At 43.9% G+C, this 16,671-nt stretch overlaps 1 protein-coding gene across 2 annotated transcripts in view; it reads right to left on the reverse strand.

Annotated features, from left to right (window-relative positions):
* CDH16 (cadherin 16) overlaps positions 1 to 16,419 on the reverse strand; it is a 45,760-nt gene extending 29,341 nt beyond the window's left edge. The window contains exons 1-7 of one of the 2 annotated variants that reach the window (XM_072635947.1): positions 16,082 to 16,419; positions 6,913 to 6,973; positions 4,777 to 4,860; positions 4,085 to 4,240; positions 3,524 to 3,662; positions 1,179 to 1,337; positions 129 to 325 (exon numbers count right to left, since the gene is read on the reverse strand). In XM_072635947.1, coding sequence (XP_072492048.1) covers positions 129 to 325; positions 1,179 to 1,337; positions 3,524 to 3,662; positions 4,085 to 4,240; positions 4,777 to 4,860; positions 6,913 to 6,957 — 780 coding nt within the window. In that variant the 5' untranslated portion in view covers positions 6,958 to 6,973; positions 16,082 to 16,419. Of the gene's footprint in view, positions 1 to 128; positions 326 to 1,178; positions 1,338 to 3,523; positions 3,663 to 4,084; positions 4,241 to 4,776; positions 4,861 to 6,912; positions 6,974 to 14,911; positions 15,088 to 16,081 lie in introns of those variants that run through there. The other variant, XM_072635946.1, reaches the window with a different exon arrangement.
* Positions 16,420 to 16,671: the final 252 nt, after the last annotated feature.

Below are 16,671 nucleotides of genomic sequence, written 5' to 3' on the forward strand. Positions count from 1 at the left end.
TGATGTCATGGTCCTCTTTGAGAACAGAAGACAAAAACAACATAATAACAACTATATAAAATAATTTTAAAATGATCCCTGCTGGGTTGCTGTTTCTTGGTCTCTGCATAGCTTATGCTCTTACTTACATGGGTGAAGGAATTGGGGCACAGATTCTGGAGATTTTCTGCCAGGTGGATAGAGTCATGGGGGAACCAAGTATTTGCCACCACAGCAATGTTCACAGTAGCCATGGATTGGTGGCCTGAGTCCTGGTCTCCAAGGTCTTTTACTTGCACCAGCAACTGGTAGTGGCTCACAGTAGTAGGATCAAGCCCAGAGCTTCCTACAAGGTACAGAGGAAGGATGTCATTATCTGTAGGTAGAAATGGAGGCAAATCCACTAGAAATTCACAACCTTTGTCTAGAGCCTGACAATCTCATTGGGTAGGAATTGTGGTATGGAGGAATTAGAGGTATTAGAAAATAGCTCTCCAAGCAATAAGCTCTTTGTATAAATGCAGATGGATCTATGGATGGATAGATAGATTGCCTGCAAGGATGAGTAGGTGAATTAGTGGATGAATGAATGGATGAGTGTAGATGGAAACAATCAGGAAAGCTGTTTGGTCTAAGACAAGAGTTGGACTTGGGACCTAAAGGAGAGGATAAACTTCCTCAGGGCTGTGGATGTCAGAGAGATTTATGTCCTGAATGGTACAAATCTGGACTTGAGAATTGTAGCATTAGAAGACAGTAGATTTAGAGTAGGAACAGTCCTCAGAGGCCAGTGAGTCCAAACCCCCATTTTATAAATTAGGAAAATGAGGCCCAAGGAGGCTGAGTGTCCCACAAGGAAGAGCTTCTTCTTGTTAATGGGATTGCCATCTGGGAAAGCATCTGTGCCTTGATGACTCTTAATGTCTAGATCACTGCCCTATGAAATTATTGCTCTTTGTAGTTCACTATAAGGAGAAGGATGAGAGACAAGGGGGAGTTGTGTCACCTAGGATCAAAATTTAGGGAGGGGCCCCTTTACTGATACTATCCATGGACTCGAGGTTCCTTCCCTGAGAGCCGCAAAGTTCAGAAATTTGTCTCTTAACTTTTGACATCCTCCTCCAAGACCCTCATCTCACTAAGGGTCGTAGAGATCACTTGGGCCCCAGGACCAGTAAAGGGATATGGGATTTACTTACCGTTTTCAGTGAGGGCAAGCCCCCCTGTACTGGCCTCTAGTTGGAACATGTTCAGGGAGGGCTGGGCTGGAGTCTGACTCAGGATGTGGTAACGTAGATCTGAGTTGGCTGTGCCTGGCTCATCCCCATCTGTGGCACTGAGGTAGAGGAAGGGTATGCCTGGCCAGAGGAGAGGGAGAGAAATTAGGGTGAGGGTGGAATGATTGCTCTCAGAAGGACCATAGCATTTCAATTTTCCTCCTGATTTCTTTTCTCTTAACATTCATCCCAAATTCCTCCATGCCCTACTTCTCCCAGGTACAATGGATCATATTATTCAGAACTTTAAAAAAGTTGATTTGAAATCAACTAGTTCAACCCCTTCATTTTATGGAAGAGGAAACTGAGACTCAAATAGGGAAAGTGACTTGATTAAGGTCACACAGATAGTAAGTAGAAGAGTCAGAATTGAAACCCAGGGCTACTGACTGAAAATCTAATATTCTTTCCATTATACCATAAACCAGAGGTCATCTCCAGTCATCCTGAGGAATATCAGGTCACTGGATTCAGATGGCTCTGGAGGAGAAGTGAGGCTGGTGACCTGCACAGCCCTCTCTCACTCAAAACAAAGTCAAGTGCAAGTCATGTCATCATTCCTCTGATGGCATGGTCTTCTTTGGCAATGAAGGATAAACACAAAACCAGAGGTAGTGGATTTAACTGAGTTCAAATCCAGACTCAGACACTTACTAGCTGTGTGACCTGAGCCAAGTCATTTAACTTATTTCAGTGTCTGTTTTATCATCTGTAAAACAGAAGCAGTGATAATACCTACCTCATGGGATTATTCTAAGAATCAAATGAAACTAAATTTGTAAAGTTCTTTACAAGCCTTAAAACACTATATAAATGCTAGTAATCATCATAGCGGTCCTGATTATTCAGGAAGATCATTCATACCAACCTACTTTATTTACTCGCCCCCAACACACACACACTTCTTAGTCTATTGACCCAACTCTGAAAATCATCAATGTTTCAAAGTCTGTGTGTGTGATATCATCAGTTGGAGTGATTATTACACTGCTACAGATTTTAAGTCCTTTACAATTTGGTAGATGGTCTTCATGAGTTCCTGAGACTTTCTGATCTCCGAACCTTTGCAAAATAGTCTGGTCCTTGGTTGCTAGCCATTGTCAGGTCCATACTTATAGTAGAAGCTTAATGTACAGGGAGGAATGAGAAGACTTACGAACGGATGCAAAGTGGAGTAAGAAGAATCCACAAGACAATATACACAGTGGCTCCAACAATGTAAATGGAAAGAACAGCAATTAAAAATGTAAGCTATGTTAATTTAAATGCCCATGATTGGCTTGCAAGAAGAACTATGAGAATGCACCTTCCTCTCTTCTCTGGGAAGAATGGAGCACAACCCACAGTGTCAGACTTCACAAACACAAACACTTCTTTTTCTTTTCTATTCTTTGTTATAATGGATAGCTCTCTAGAGGGATGAGGAAGAGCTATTTTTTATATTATAATTTCAATTTTTATTTTCAGTTCCAAATTTTCTCCGTCCCTCAACTCTTCCCCCACCCACTGAGAAGGCAAGAAATATAATATCCATTATACATGTGAAGTCATGCAAAACATTTCCATGTTAACCACATTGCAAAAAAAAAAAAACCACAACCTAAGAAAAATAAAGAAAAAAATATGCTTCCATGTACACTACATTGCATCAGTTCTTTCTTTGGAAGTAGACAGCATTTTTCATCACTGTCATGCATCAATGTATTGAACAGAATAGTTAAGTTTTTCACAGTTGATTATCATTCAAATTTGCTGTTACCATGTATAATGTTCTCCTAGCTCAGTTCACTTCCCTTTGTATATATGTCTTCCCAGGTTTTTTGGAAACCATCCCCAGGAAAGGCTATTAAAAAAAAGGTGATGTAAAACAAAAAGTACAATTTTTTTTAAGAAAGAGAACACAGTGTTACCTCCACATCATCAGGGCAGGATTTCAGTGGAGGAGAAATATGACTAATAATAACCCCTTTATTTCTTTACAATTTACTAAAAGCATGCCTCACAGCACTCCTTTGAGGTAGGTAGTACGAAAATCGTTATCCCTGTTTTATTGATGAGGAAATTGAAGCTCAGAGAGGACATGAACGTTACATCCCCCAAGGCTTCCTCTGCATTTACTCAATCCCTGAACACTCCTCCCTCGGAGTTTAGACAAAGTAGTAACAGATCTCCAGAAGGGAACAGCTGCTCAACAATGGAATGGGCTGCCAGTGGAACAGAAATATTGCCCATTCTTCTCCCCCCTTCCAAACTCTGCAGTCACTCACCAGCATGGGTCCCCTGGCTCAGGGTCCCTGTGTATTCAGCTTCGGTAAACTGAGGCACATGATCATTCACATCCTTCACATGTACTATCAAAGGCTGTGGGCCCCAAAGGAGGCTCCCGTCTTCAGCAGTGATTGTCACCTGGCAGGTCACCGTGGGAACCAGGGGAAATTAATTAGTTTTCTGAAGGAGGTACCATGTTTTTTGTTTTTATCAAGCAAGTGGATACCTGGGGTGAAGGGGTCTACCTCCCCAGCAGACAAGGAGCTATCTTTCCCCCAGTAATAACAACTCATATTCATGATCAACAAATCAACAATGAACAGGATTGCCTATGAGCCAGGAACCCAAGCACTCTAAGCCCTTTTCTCCCAGCATAGCACACATGTTAATACCCTTATTTTAGAGAGGAAACCAAGGCTCAGAAAAGTTAACAAGTGACTTGTCTGGGGTCACTCAGCATGTGTCAGAGCTGGGAATCGAAACCAGATGCTGTTGTCCAATATTGCACACAGGGGTTCCCATTTCCCTGAGGACCATGGGAATTGGCTCAGGGTTGGTACCTGAAGGGTGTACTGGGCCTGCTCCTCACGATCCAGGGGCCTGGTCACAAACAGGAGGCCAGAGTTGGATTCTATTCCAAAAAGATCTTCAGCAATTTCATCACCAGCCACATGGACCACAGCAGGGCCTTCTGAATGCACTGTGGGCAGCTTCAGCTAAGGTGAGGAGGGCCAGAGGAACAGAGAAAAGTCAGAAGGAAACGAAGGAGAATGGAGAGGGAGAAATGTGACTGGGAGTGAGGGTTGTTGAATACCCTGGCTTGTGACGATGATGGGGGAGGTGGGATCCAAAGGAGAGTTCTTGGTGGGATTGGGTGGGTATGGTATGTGAGCAGTGCTCTGCTTAGAAGGGAGTTTCTTTGGTTCAGTGAGGAGGGAGATTGCAGGGTGTCATGGTCCACAGTCCAGGGCATGTATATGTATGTCTTTTTCGGGGGGGGGTGGGGCAGCTTACTGTCTTATGATTTCAGTGCTGCTGAGAAAATTTCCCTTCCTCCAAATGTCTCAGCTCAATGATGCTTGAAATCCCACCTTTCTTAATTTGATTCATCCCCTATTAAAACACAAATCTATCCCAACCCTTACTTCCACCTATAACCACAAACACAAATACAAAACAAGACTGAATATCACTCTTCCTCCCTCCCCACCTTTTCTCTATGCCAAGGTCTACAGCAATAGGTCATCATTACCTTCTTCAGGTACAGAGGAAAGTTTCCTGCATAATTTTCTGGAACTTCTACATGGAGTTCACTGGTGACAGCTTCAGGAACAACCTGTGGGGAAGATGTCTTCAACCCGAAGTTATTGCTTCCCAAAACCATTAAAAAAGGCAATGGCTTTAGGATATAATGGAAAAGAGCGACAGACCTGGGGTCAGAAGAACTGATTCTGTGTGTGGCCTTGAGCAGGGCAGTCAAACTAGCCAGTCCCCAAGGCTCAGTTTCTTCCCTTTTTATCTAAAGGCAATGCTATCAGCAGGGTACACTGGAGGGATAGCAGGTATGCTAGTGTATTTAAAGTCTGAAGACTCTAGTTTAGCTCTGACATTTACCAACTGTCTGACCAGGAGCACATCATGTTATTTCTCTCATCTGTAAAGGGGAACAATTATCTTTGCACTGTCTTATCATACAGAATTGCTTTCCAGTGTTTCAATTCTGGCTCCACAATATCTATTTCTCCACTCACAGCCTTTCCCTTTCCATCGTTTTTATGGTTCAGTCATTTTAGTCATGTCTGACTCTCGGTGGCTCCATTTGGGGTTTTCTTGACAGATACTGGAGTGGTTTGCCATTTCCTTCTCCAGCTCATTTTATGGGTGAGGAAACTGAAGTAAACAGGGTGAAGTGACTTGCCCAGGGTCACTAGGATGACTAATGCCTTCTGCTTACTGATTATTTCCTGTTTATCTTGTGTATAAGCTTGTTTGTATATAGCTTGCATGTTGTCTCCACCACTAGACTATAAAATCCTCCAGAGCAGGGACTGTCTGCTTTTCTTTTGTATCTACTGTGCTTAGCACAATGTCTGTCATGCAGCAGGTGCTTAATCAACGTCAGAATCAGAACTTGAAACCAGATCTGCTGGCACAAAGGTTGGCTTTCATCCATGATGCTACGCTGCCTTTTGGCTTACAGGAAATAGGCCCTTTATAAATATTTATTCAATTAAATTGTGAACCCTAAGGTGCTATAGGAAGGAAAGACTCTGTTAGTCTATTTCTAGGCCATCATGACTTTATAATATCCCAACATCCCCAAGGCTCTCAATTCCCTGGCCTCGTGGAACAGTGGACCTCTGGGCTGTGGGGCTATTAGTCTCTTCTCCAACACCCAAAGTGCTCTGAGTTCAAATCCGAGCTCAGACACTTTAGCTGTATGACTTTGGGCAAGTTACTTAACTGCAATTGCCTTGCCTTCCCCACTCTCCAAAACAAAACAAACAAACAAGCAAGCAAAGTGCTGAGGACCAGCTCCAAGGCAGCCCTGCACAGGGTTCATTGCACACTAGGACATAACTCCCTGAGAAGGGGCGGCAGTGGGAGAGATAGAACCAGAAAGACATTGGCTTTCTCTTGTTGCTCCTGGCCTCATGCTCTTGTAAATTCTAAGTGTGAATCCTACGAGTTAAAGCTGGAGGAACTATAGAGATTGGGCCACAGGATCCATTATTTCATCAATATAGGGAACTCCCTTATGTGGAAATTCCCTCCACTAATGCAGCAAGGCAACTCATTTGTAACTTATAAACTTAGAGAGTTGCTTGGGGCACAGAGAGGTTAAGCAAAAGTCATACAACTAGCATGAATCAGGGGCAAGACTTGACTCTAGGTTTCCTGACTCCAGATCTAGCTATCCATGCAATGCTCCGTATAGCCTTAGAGATCACAGAGGAGGCAACTGAGGCCCAAAGAGAGGAAATGACTTGTCCCTGGTCCCACAGTGAGTCAGGGAAGACTTGAAATGAGCGCCAGATCTCTTGACCCCTTTGCACCTGTTTTATAAATGTTCCTCATTTCTCCCATATGTTTATGCCTTGTTTTCCCTATCTAAATAGGCTTGTTTCCTCCTAACTGTAATCCCATAACAGGTGTCTGTGACTCCCTCGGACTTACCCTTGTCCTCAGTTTGGCCAAACTTGACCTTCAGTGTATGCCCAGCTCACATGAATAAGAAAAATCAAACTTGAAGAGTTCCCCACTCTCCCTGAGGTCAAGGCTTTGGGGGAGCTGTGGCTGATTTGGCCATTCATAACCTCATAGTGAAGACAGGTGACATCCACCTCTCTGGGCTGGGCCTCAAGGAGAAGCCATGTCCATCACTCACCTGGCAGATGAAAGAGCAGAAGATGCCAAACCAGATGGCAGCCATCACGGGAGACCTTGCACTGAAGGAAAGGAGACTGGGTCTAAGATGAGCAGCCTCCAAGTCAGCTTATCCTTCCTCCCAGACCCAAGATCACAACTAATCTCAGCCCCTGGTCCCTTTCCCCTCTCCCTCTCTCAGCTCTGCCCCCCTGGAGGTTTTATCCTTCCATTATCCAGTCAAGGGAGGCACAGTACAATGCAGTACAATGCAGACTAGAATCTGAAGACTGAACTTTCCAGTTACTGAGGATATTGCCATCTTCCCAGCTGCACAGGCTCATGACCTCACTGTATGTCATCGGTCAGCACACGTTTATTAAGCGCTTACTAGACACTGTTCTAAGCACTGGGGATACAAAGAAAGACAACAACAGGATCCCTGAGTTCTCACAATCTAATGGGGGAGACAACATGCTCTTTCCCTCTCTCTGTCTCTGTCTCTTTCTTTATATGTATGCATGTATATGAATATAGGGGCAGTTAGGTGGCACAGGGGATAGAATGAGAGGCCTGGAGTCAGGAAGGCTCATCTTCTTGAGTTCAAATCTGGCCTCAGACACTATCTATATGACCCTGGGCAAATCACTTAAGCTTGTTTGCCTCAGTTTCCTCATCTGTCAAATGAGCTGGAGAAGGAAATGGCAAACTGTTCTAGTATCTTTGCCAAGAAAATGCTAAATGGGTTCATAAAGAGTTGGACATGAGTTAAAAACAACTGTGTATATATGTATATGTATTATATACATAAAGACATATATTATGTGTGCATATGTATATGGGTAAACACATAATATGTCTTACATACACATAATATGTCTATGTATATAATACATATGTGTATATACAGTTGTTTTTAAGTCATGTTCAACTCTTTATACACGTGTGTGTGTGTGTGTGTGTGTGTGTGTGTGTACACATAGGGTAGAGGGACAGTTATCCTAGAGGGAGGCATTAGTAGTTGTGTATATATGTGTGGGGGGAAGAGAATGAGGGGGGTACTAGGAGACAGAGATAGAGGAAGGGGGGAGGAAGAGAGAGAAGACAAGAGAAGGGAAGAGAGGACAGGGAAGAGGGATTCAATGAGAGAAAGAGACACACACACAGAGACAGACAGAGAGAGAAAGAGACAGAGAGACAGACAGACACAGAGAAGTCACAGAGACACAGAGTCAGAGAGAGAGGGGAAGGTGAGATCTGAGTTGACTTGAAGGATGCCAAAGGGTGGAGGTTAAGTGGTGCATTCTGGGCACGGAAGAGTCGTGGAGTCAGGAGATGGAGGCTTGAAAACCAGGGATGGCATGAAGGCCAGGGGTGCTGCTGTACTATGGAGTGAAAGGAGGGAGTGCCATCCTCAACTACTTGCTCTCACCCCACACAGCCGATCCCTCACCAAGGCTCCTTCTCCCTCTTGACGCTGGAAGTGGCTGCCATCCCCTCTGCCTTGGACCACTCCTGGGCCTTCTAATTGATCCTTCGCCTATGGTCTCTCCCCTCTCTGATCTGTCCCTTGCTCTGTTCCCAGGGGGATTTTTCTAAAATCTGGCCCAATCCTGTGACCCCTTCACCCCTTGCTCAACGGATTCCAGTGGTTCCCATCCTCTCAGGTCCAGTCTAAAGGGGGTTGCCCAATGAAAGCTTCTTCCTTTCCTGGCCCCTTCCTCCCTTCTGCCTTTCCAGTCCTCTTACACCTTCACTGCCCTTCACACATTCCACCATCCAGTTCCACCGTCTATTGACAGTTGGACTATGAGGAGGCTCCACAACCTGTGTCTGACCTTCTCACTGGCTGCCCCCCTGCCTGGAATGCTGTGCGCCTTTGCTACCACGTCTTGGCTTTCCTGACTTCCTTCAAGATTCACCTCCAAGTCCACCAGCTTCAAGAGGCCTTTCCTGTCCCTCCCCACTGCCCCCAGTTGCCACTGGCTTCCCTTTTCACAATGCCTTCCATCTATTCTATATCTCTCTTTCAGTTATTTGAATTCTGGGAATTCCATTGAAATGTTCACTCCTTGAGAGCAGGGCAGTTGGGAGGCACAGTGGATGGGTGCTGCACCGGGAGACAGGAAGATCCGAGTTCAAATATCACCTCAGACATTTATGAGCTGTGTGACCCTGAGGGAGTCACTTAACCTCAGTTTCCTGAACTGTGAAATGGCTGTAATAAAAGCACCTACCTTTCAGTGTTGTTGAAGGATCAAATGAGATATTTGTAGCACTTAGCCCAGTGCATTGCATACAATCGGTGCTTAATAAATGTTTCCTCCCTTCCTTTTTAAAACTTTGTATCTACAGAGTTTAACATAGCACCTGGTACATTGTAAGTGTTTTGGCAAATGTTTGTTGACTGACTAACCCAGGTTTGAATCCCACTTCAGAAACTTCTCACTTAAATGACCTTTGGAAACCATTTAAACTCCCTCAGACTCAGCTTACTCATTTGCAAAATGAAGGATTACACTTGATTGGTCTCTGACATCCCTTCGGGCTCTAGATCTATGAAATCACAAAATGGCAGAATCTCAGAGGGAGAAGGGACCCAAGAAGTTACCCAGGTCAGCCTTAGCTAACCAGGAATCCTCTCTACAATAGCTTTGACAAGAGGTCAGTCAGCTGGAGGACCTGCTGGATGCCTCCCAGAAAAGAACCTGCCACCTGCTAAGGCAGCCCCTTCCACTGCTTGGCAGCTGGTTAAAAGTAGTTCCCAATATCCAGCCTAAATTAAACCTCTCTCTAAAGCACTGGGATCCATTGTTCCTAGTTCTGAGGCCAAGCAGAAAAAAAAATCCAGTCCCTAATTTACATAGCAGCTCTCCTACTACTGGACTTGAAGTCAGCACTCTTGCCTCCTTCCCTTACTTCTCTTCTACAAGTTGGATGCCTCCAGTTACTTCAACTGATCTTTATATAGTTTGATTCAGTATCCCCTCGACATCTCAGTCACTGTATTCTGGACCTATTTGAGCTCATCAATGACCTTCTAGAATGGATAGTATTCCAGGAGTCTGGCCCACCCTGAGGATAATAAGGCTAGTCCTAAGGACGGAGGATTTGAGAATTGGAAGGTACCTTAGAGCAGTAGTCTTGAAAATGAGGACTACACCTACCCCACTTCAGTAGGCCATGGCATCATCCCAAGGGGTAAGCAATCAGAATGTAGAAAGATGGGGGTCACATCCCAGCCTCTCAGTGACAACCAGTCTCAGGACTTTTCTCCAACATAGCTTAACCACTTCCTTCTTCCGCTAATAAGAAACATACTTCCACTGTGTCCAGGCCTTCTCCCCTTCTACCAGCCTTTGGCTTCTCTGGGTGGTTATAACCTAATCTCAACCCCAGTAGCTACAGCAAAGTCATCCCTCTCCCCAAGGAATACCCATACTCTGGCCCCAAAACCACAGCATGGTTGTAGCCCATGCCCTGAAAGGTTGGGCTCTGTAATACAGGACAGTGTCTGGTAAGATGCTCTGACTTTCATTTTTGGTGGGATAGAGTGAGCTACATAGGGTGAGCCAACATGGATGGGTAGTGATCTGAATTGACAGCTCCACTCCTTTATCTTACCTCCTCAAACCCATTCTTCTTCTGAACTTCCTTATTTCTGTTAAGAACATTACTATCCTTTTAGAATCCTGGGTTCTTGACCCCCTCATTATTCTTATCTCTTCATTCAAATGAGACTTTGCTCTCCAAAGTTACCAATGATCTCTTTCTTTCCATGCAATGGCTTTTTCTCAGTCCCCATCCTTCTTGCCCTCTCTGCACCCTCTGACACTATCTGGCACTCTTTGCTTTTGGTTATTCTTTCTTCTCTAGGGTCACAGTGTCAATATGTCACATAAAAACTCTCACATCTGCTTATCTTAAAAACTTGGAAAAAGATTTTTCCCCTGTGTTAAAACCTTTCCAATGGAGTGAGTTTCAATGGGTTTTAAACCTATTTGTTAAAAATATAAAAATGCAACATCTTCTGATTAATTTGGAAGGACAACTAATTGATATCAGGGAGGATGGAAATTTATGAGCCAAATTTCAACAAATATCCTTTGCAGAATTGGTGTATGGTATTAGAAAACAATTCTCAATACTTAGTGAGAGTAGCCAATGAGGCCCTTCTTTTATTTGGAGATGTGTATCTTTGTGAAGCATTGTTTTTAATTGCAAAAACCAAGAAAACCAAACCTTAAACTGGACTGAACTTATAAAACCAAGCTTTGGAATCACCACTATCCTGGTTTTAAACCAAAATTTGAAAAGAACAATGAAACATTTAGTTGCAATGTTCTCACTAAAATATCTGCAAATCACTACAAATGACATTTCAGTGAAAGCAAAATGTTTTTGCATCATTAACAAATAAAATATTCTTTTCAAAATATGACATCTTTATCTCATTCTTTTAACACTTTCTATATTGTACATTATTGTTAATATAGTGATACGTAGATATAACATATAAATATCTGCCCATTGGGAGCGCATTCCTACATCTTTTATTGATATAAGTGCACAATTTTTAAAAAAATTGGAGATCATGACTTTCTTTTAAAAAATTGTTTTTAACAGATGAGAAAACCGAGGCTCAGGAAATTTAAATATCTTAGAAGAGCCTTTCTTTTTGTTGCTTCTATTGAGAAAACCTTGCTTTAGAAAATGGCCCATTAAAGCCAGACACCATGTCTAGAGAGTTCTCAGGACAGTGTCGCTGTGTAATGGGTGAAGGGAAGTAGTGGTAAATAGGACCATGTTTGCTTGAAGCCCTAGGGAGACCCCCCCAGCACCAAATGACTTCCTGTTGAATTATGTAAGAATCAACAGTGCCCCATAAATAGATCCAGCTGATCTACCAAAGCTCTAACTGGATATTCTCTTGGGTCTGTTCAAAGTCCCAGAGCTCAGTGTTTGTAATTATCTCCAGATGTGAAAATCATTGAATCACAGAATTTAGAGTTGGAAGACCTCTTAGAGATTCTGTGCAGCAGGGCTTCTTAACCTTTGTTGTATCCTGGACCCCGTTGGCAGTCTATGCACCCCTTTCCAGGATAAAGTTTTTAAATATTTGAAGAAATTTCTACACCTCAGTTAGAGGTTAGTGAAAATAAGATGTATTTTTTTCCTTATTCAAATTCAAAGACCTCCTGAAATCTATCTATGGACCCCACTCAAGGGAAAGCAGTCCATGGATCTCCGATTAAGGACCTCTGATCTAGTTTAACACCCTCAAAGTACTGAAGAGGAAACTGAGACCCAGAGTGGGAAATTGACTTCCTCAAAGTAGAGCCACGATTCAATGTTAATGCCAACCTTGACTTCTCCTACATCTAATTAGCTGCCAAGTTCTGGCGCTTCCATTTCAGCAATATATCATCTATGTGCTTCCTTCTCTGCCTCACCACTGCCCAGTCCATCATCCTCAGATGAACTATGGTGGGAGCTTTCTGACGGCACCTGTGCCCTTCTCTGCGTTTATCTTTCTGATGAATAGTCTTGATAATGTCACCCCTCTACAACACCTTCACTGATGTCCTATTGCCTACCTGAATAAAAGTTAACCTGTTCAGCTTCCATGTTGGTTCTAGCCCACCCTTCCAACCTTATCTCATAACCTTTGCTTCAAGCAGGCCAATCATAGGATCAGAGTTGTAACTAGAGACTTTTATACTTAGAGCAAGGAAAGGATCAGTGATAGGGGAGGGCTGGGCAGAACACAGAAGAACTTATCTGAGTGTATTTTCCCAGGGGAGGAATCCCCCCCCCACAAGTACATCAGAAGTTCCTACGCTACCAGAATAGTCACAATTGCTAAGGAGACAGAAGATGGTGGGATCAGGGAAGGAAGTGGTGCTACCTGGGGAAAGAAAGTTCCAGACTTGTACTGTGAGCACCCTCTAATTTTTGGCACCCTGGTACAAAACTCTAATTACTTCACCCTAGTTAAAGCTTTGCATAGCATTGTAGATTTAGAATTGGAATGGATCTAAGAGATTTATATAATCTGATCCCTCCTTTTACAGAGGAGTAAACTGAGACCCAGCGGGTGAAAATGACCTGCCCAAGGTAAGTAGATAACAGGGCTGAGGTCAAACTTTGTTTTCTGACTCTGAATTCATTGTTCTTTCCATCCTACCATGCTGTGTTCATACCTTATACTCCCCCACCTCACTTCAATTTACTCCTGTTTGATTCACAGTATAGGATTCCAAGCTGAAAGAGACTTTAAAAATTCTCTAGTACAATCCTTTCATTTTACAGAAAAGAAAACTGCAGGCCAGGTGGCATAGTGGATAGAGTTTTGGGCTTAGAGTTAGGAAGCCCCAAGTTCAAATCCTGGCTTCAGATACTTAATAATTGTATGACCCTGGGTGAGTCACTTGATCTCTCTCAGCCTCATTTTCCTTATCTACAAGATGAGGGAGTTAGACCTGATACTTTATGAGATCCCTTGCTGCTCTGATGTGTGATCCTAGGACCTTGCCCAAGGTCACAGAGCTAACACATAATAGAGTCCAAGGGACGACTATATGGAAGGTGCTGCTGGGGTTCTTCCCTCACTAGGATGTCTCCCTCCTCTGGCATATCACTGTACCCCTCATATCTCCTGTGCTACAGGTATGATGCCCCCTAACCAGATTGGGAGCTCCCTAGGGGCAGGGACTGTCTTATCCATTTTTGTCTTTCCCAGAAGGCTTTGCTCCCGACAGTTGCTTGGTAAATGTTTTTTAGTGGCTGCTGCTGAAATACAAAGCATGTTCCAAAGTCAAGTCAAATCCCTGAGCATTTATGAAGTGCTCGTTAGAGACAATGTGCTAAGTGCTAAGTGGAAATAAAGCAGCTTGTCAGCCCAGACGGTTAGTGGGTGACTTTGGTGGCCGTGACCTAGACTAGAAGTACAATTTATACAATGTCATTGAGACTAGCCTCACTCTAAGAAGTGAGTACAAAAGACCCAAAGACATCCTCTTTACACATACTACAAGGGGAGGGAGGAAGCGTGGGGGTTAGCAGGAAGAACTGCTTTTGAAATCAAAAGACCTGAGTTCAAATTCAGAAAAATGCTGACACAACTATCTGTGTGACCTTAGGCAAATCACTTACCTTCCCTGAACTTAAAAATTTTCCTCATCTGTCAAATGAGGGAATAGGAACAATTTGATTTCATAAGTTCCCTTAAGACTTTAAATTCTATGAACAAATTTCTAGAATTACAACCATAAATTGGGTTCTAGAACCTCATATTCAGCCCTTGTATCTAGTTCCAGTGCCAGACTCATCTCTGGCTCAGAGCAGCTTTTCATTGCTAATGTGGCCTCAGTGGCCCCCAGCTTTCCCTAACGTTCTATGCCTCCTTCAAAGAGAGCTCAGGAAATGACTGACCTGGTCGCTGGTCTCTTTGCTCTCCCTATAATCTACTCTCCCTCTCCTCTGTCACTATCAGGATTCTAGAAGGGGCAATAAGTTCCATGGGGTCTATTCTCCCTTCAGTGTACATCTGGGACCACCCAAAAGCCACAAGGGATCCAATCTAAGTCAAAAGCCTCAACCTTCATTCAATTCAATTCAATGAGAATTTATGACCCAAAGTTTGAGGTTGGAGCCCTTGGAGATGGTGGTTATGTCTAACCCCCAGTATTAGCCCTTCTCCCAGGTCTCCATCCCTCTCTGAGGCCCCTGTCCCTTCCTAGTGACAGCCCTCTCCCCAACCTCCATCTTCTCACCTTTACTTCTGTCCTTCAAAGCCCCCCACCCTTGACCATTCCTCTCTGAGCCTCAAAGCCTCCCCAGTGCTTTCTCTAAGCTCCCTCTGATGGACTTTGCCTCTTCTCCAAACTCTCTTCCTAACCTCTGCCCCTTCTCAGTTTATGCCCCCTTTCAGGCACTCCTTTGCCCCCCAGCTTCTGCTCCTCCTGACTCTCACCTCTGCCTCAGACTGCATCCCCATCTCAGGTCATAGACACCCTTACCTACTATTGCCTTCACTCTAGAGAGATTCCCAGGCTGGTCCTTCTCCAGAGAGGCTCTGGGAGAGATACAGGACAGAAGGCTCACTTGGGGGTGGTGTCCAGCCTGGAGGGTGCCTCAGTCTAGGAAAACTCCGTTCACCTCCTACTAGGCCTGAAGGACAGAGGCCTGACTCACCAGAGCTTGCCCCTAACTGCTCATTAGTTACTGATTGACTTTCTAATTAAGAAAAGTCCCAATGACTAACTCAGAAGAGCCAGTGACTGAGATTATCAACCGTGTGACTGGGAGCTGGGCTTTGGTTTGGGGTTTTTCCAGATGGGTGGCACTGGTGTGTTTGGGGTAGGAGCACAGGACCTCAAGGGACAGGGTAAGGCTCAGCCTCAAGGTAGTTTAGAGCCCAAGCTGGGGGCTATAGTGCTTATTGGGTACCATTCTAACTGGGGGCATTGAGGCACAATGGAAAGGACATGAATAAAGTCAGAAGGCCTGGGTTCAATTCTGCTTATTTGCATTTTAACTTCCAGCAAGTCTCCTCATTTCTCCGGGACTCATTTTCCACATCTATAAAATAATGGCAATATCAGGAATTCTTAACCTGGGGTCTGTGAACTTTCCTATTTTATATCTTGGTAACTGTATTTTAATATAACTGGTTTCCTTTGTAATTCTCTGTATTTAATTTTATGCATTTAGAAATACAGTTCTGAGAAGGGGTCCATAAGGTTCTCCAGACTGCCACCAAAAGGGTGTAGGACACAAGCAAGGTTAAGAACCCCTGGTAGATGAGTGCTATGCTTTCTTCCATCATAGATGTTCTGTGTTCTAAGGACAGAGAACCTCCCAGATCTGATATTCTGTGGTCTGTCTCAGCATCACCCTCCAAACCAATCCCCCACCCTGGATATTGCTAAGTGTGTCCAGGAGATGTGGTACAGTGAAAAGAACACTGGTTCAGACTGAAAGAGTTTTCACCTCTGCTGAACAAATCACTTAATTATACTAGCTAACACTTATATAAGGCCTTAAGGTTTTCCGAATGTTTTATATACCTTATATGCCTACTTTACCTTATTTGACTCTCACAACAATCCCAGAACATACGTACTCTGATTTTTTATCCCCATTTGATAGATGGGGCATATGAGGCTGAGAAAAGTGACATTACTCACCCCAGATCACATAATTAGGAAGCAGCCACAGCAGGATTTGAACTGAACTCTTTCAAGTCTGGTCTCCATGGAGCTGACAACCCAGGTGACGGTATTTCCACAGGGATGGCCGTTTTCTGTCTAGCTCCAGGCCTGAGAGTGAAAGTCTCAGAGCCTTGGAAGGTTTGCCTGACTCCAAGTCTCAGGCTTGATTGGCAAGGCCACCTGGCTGACTCCTAGGCAGCTACCTTCTGGACCTCAGTTTCCTCATCTGTAAGATGAAAGGCTTGGTTTTTCAGATGGTCTCCGAGGCTTCACATGTAAAGACCCATGATGCTTCTTTCTCTGATTGTTCCAACCTTATTGTTGTCCTTAGAGTGGCTGGCTGGAACCTCTTAATCATCAGACCAGCTGTAACTGCCCCTAGGTAGATAAGGACAGATTAAGTGATTCCACAGAAAACAGGGCCAAGTATAGTCACAGCACTCTGATCTCTAAACAAAACTTCTTCCATGTTTAGCCCAGTCCCTAGGCTTGCTCCTGCTTCCCCGCCTGCCCCTCCTATCAGCCTCTCTTCCCATAAAATGACAGCCTAAGTGTTCCCACCTGTA

This window comes from Notamacropus eugenii, chromosome 1, assembly GCF_028372415.1.
Source record: "Notamacropus eugenii isolate mMacEug1 chromosome 1, mMacEug1.pri_v2, whole genome shotgun sequence".
Taxonomy (NCBI): domain Eukaryota; kingdom Metazoa; phylum Chordata; class Mammalia; order Diprotodontia; family Macropodidae; genus Notamacropus; species Notamacropus eugenii.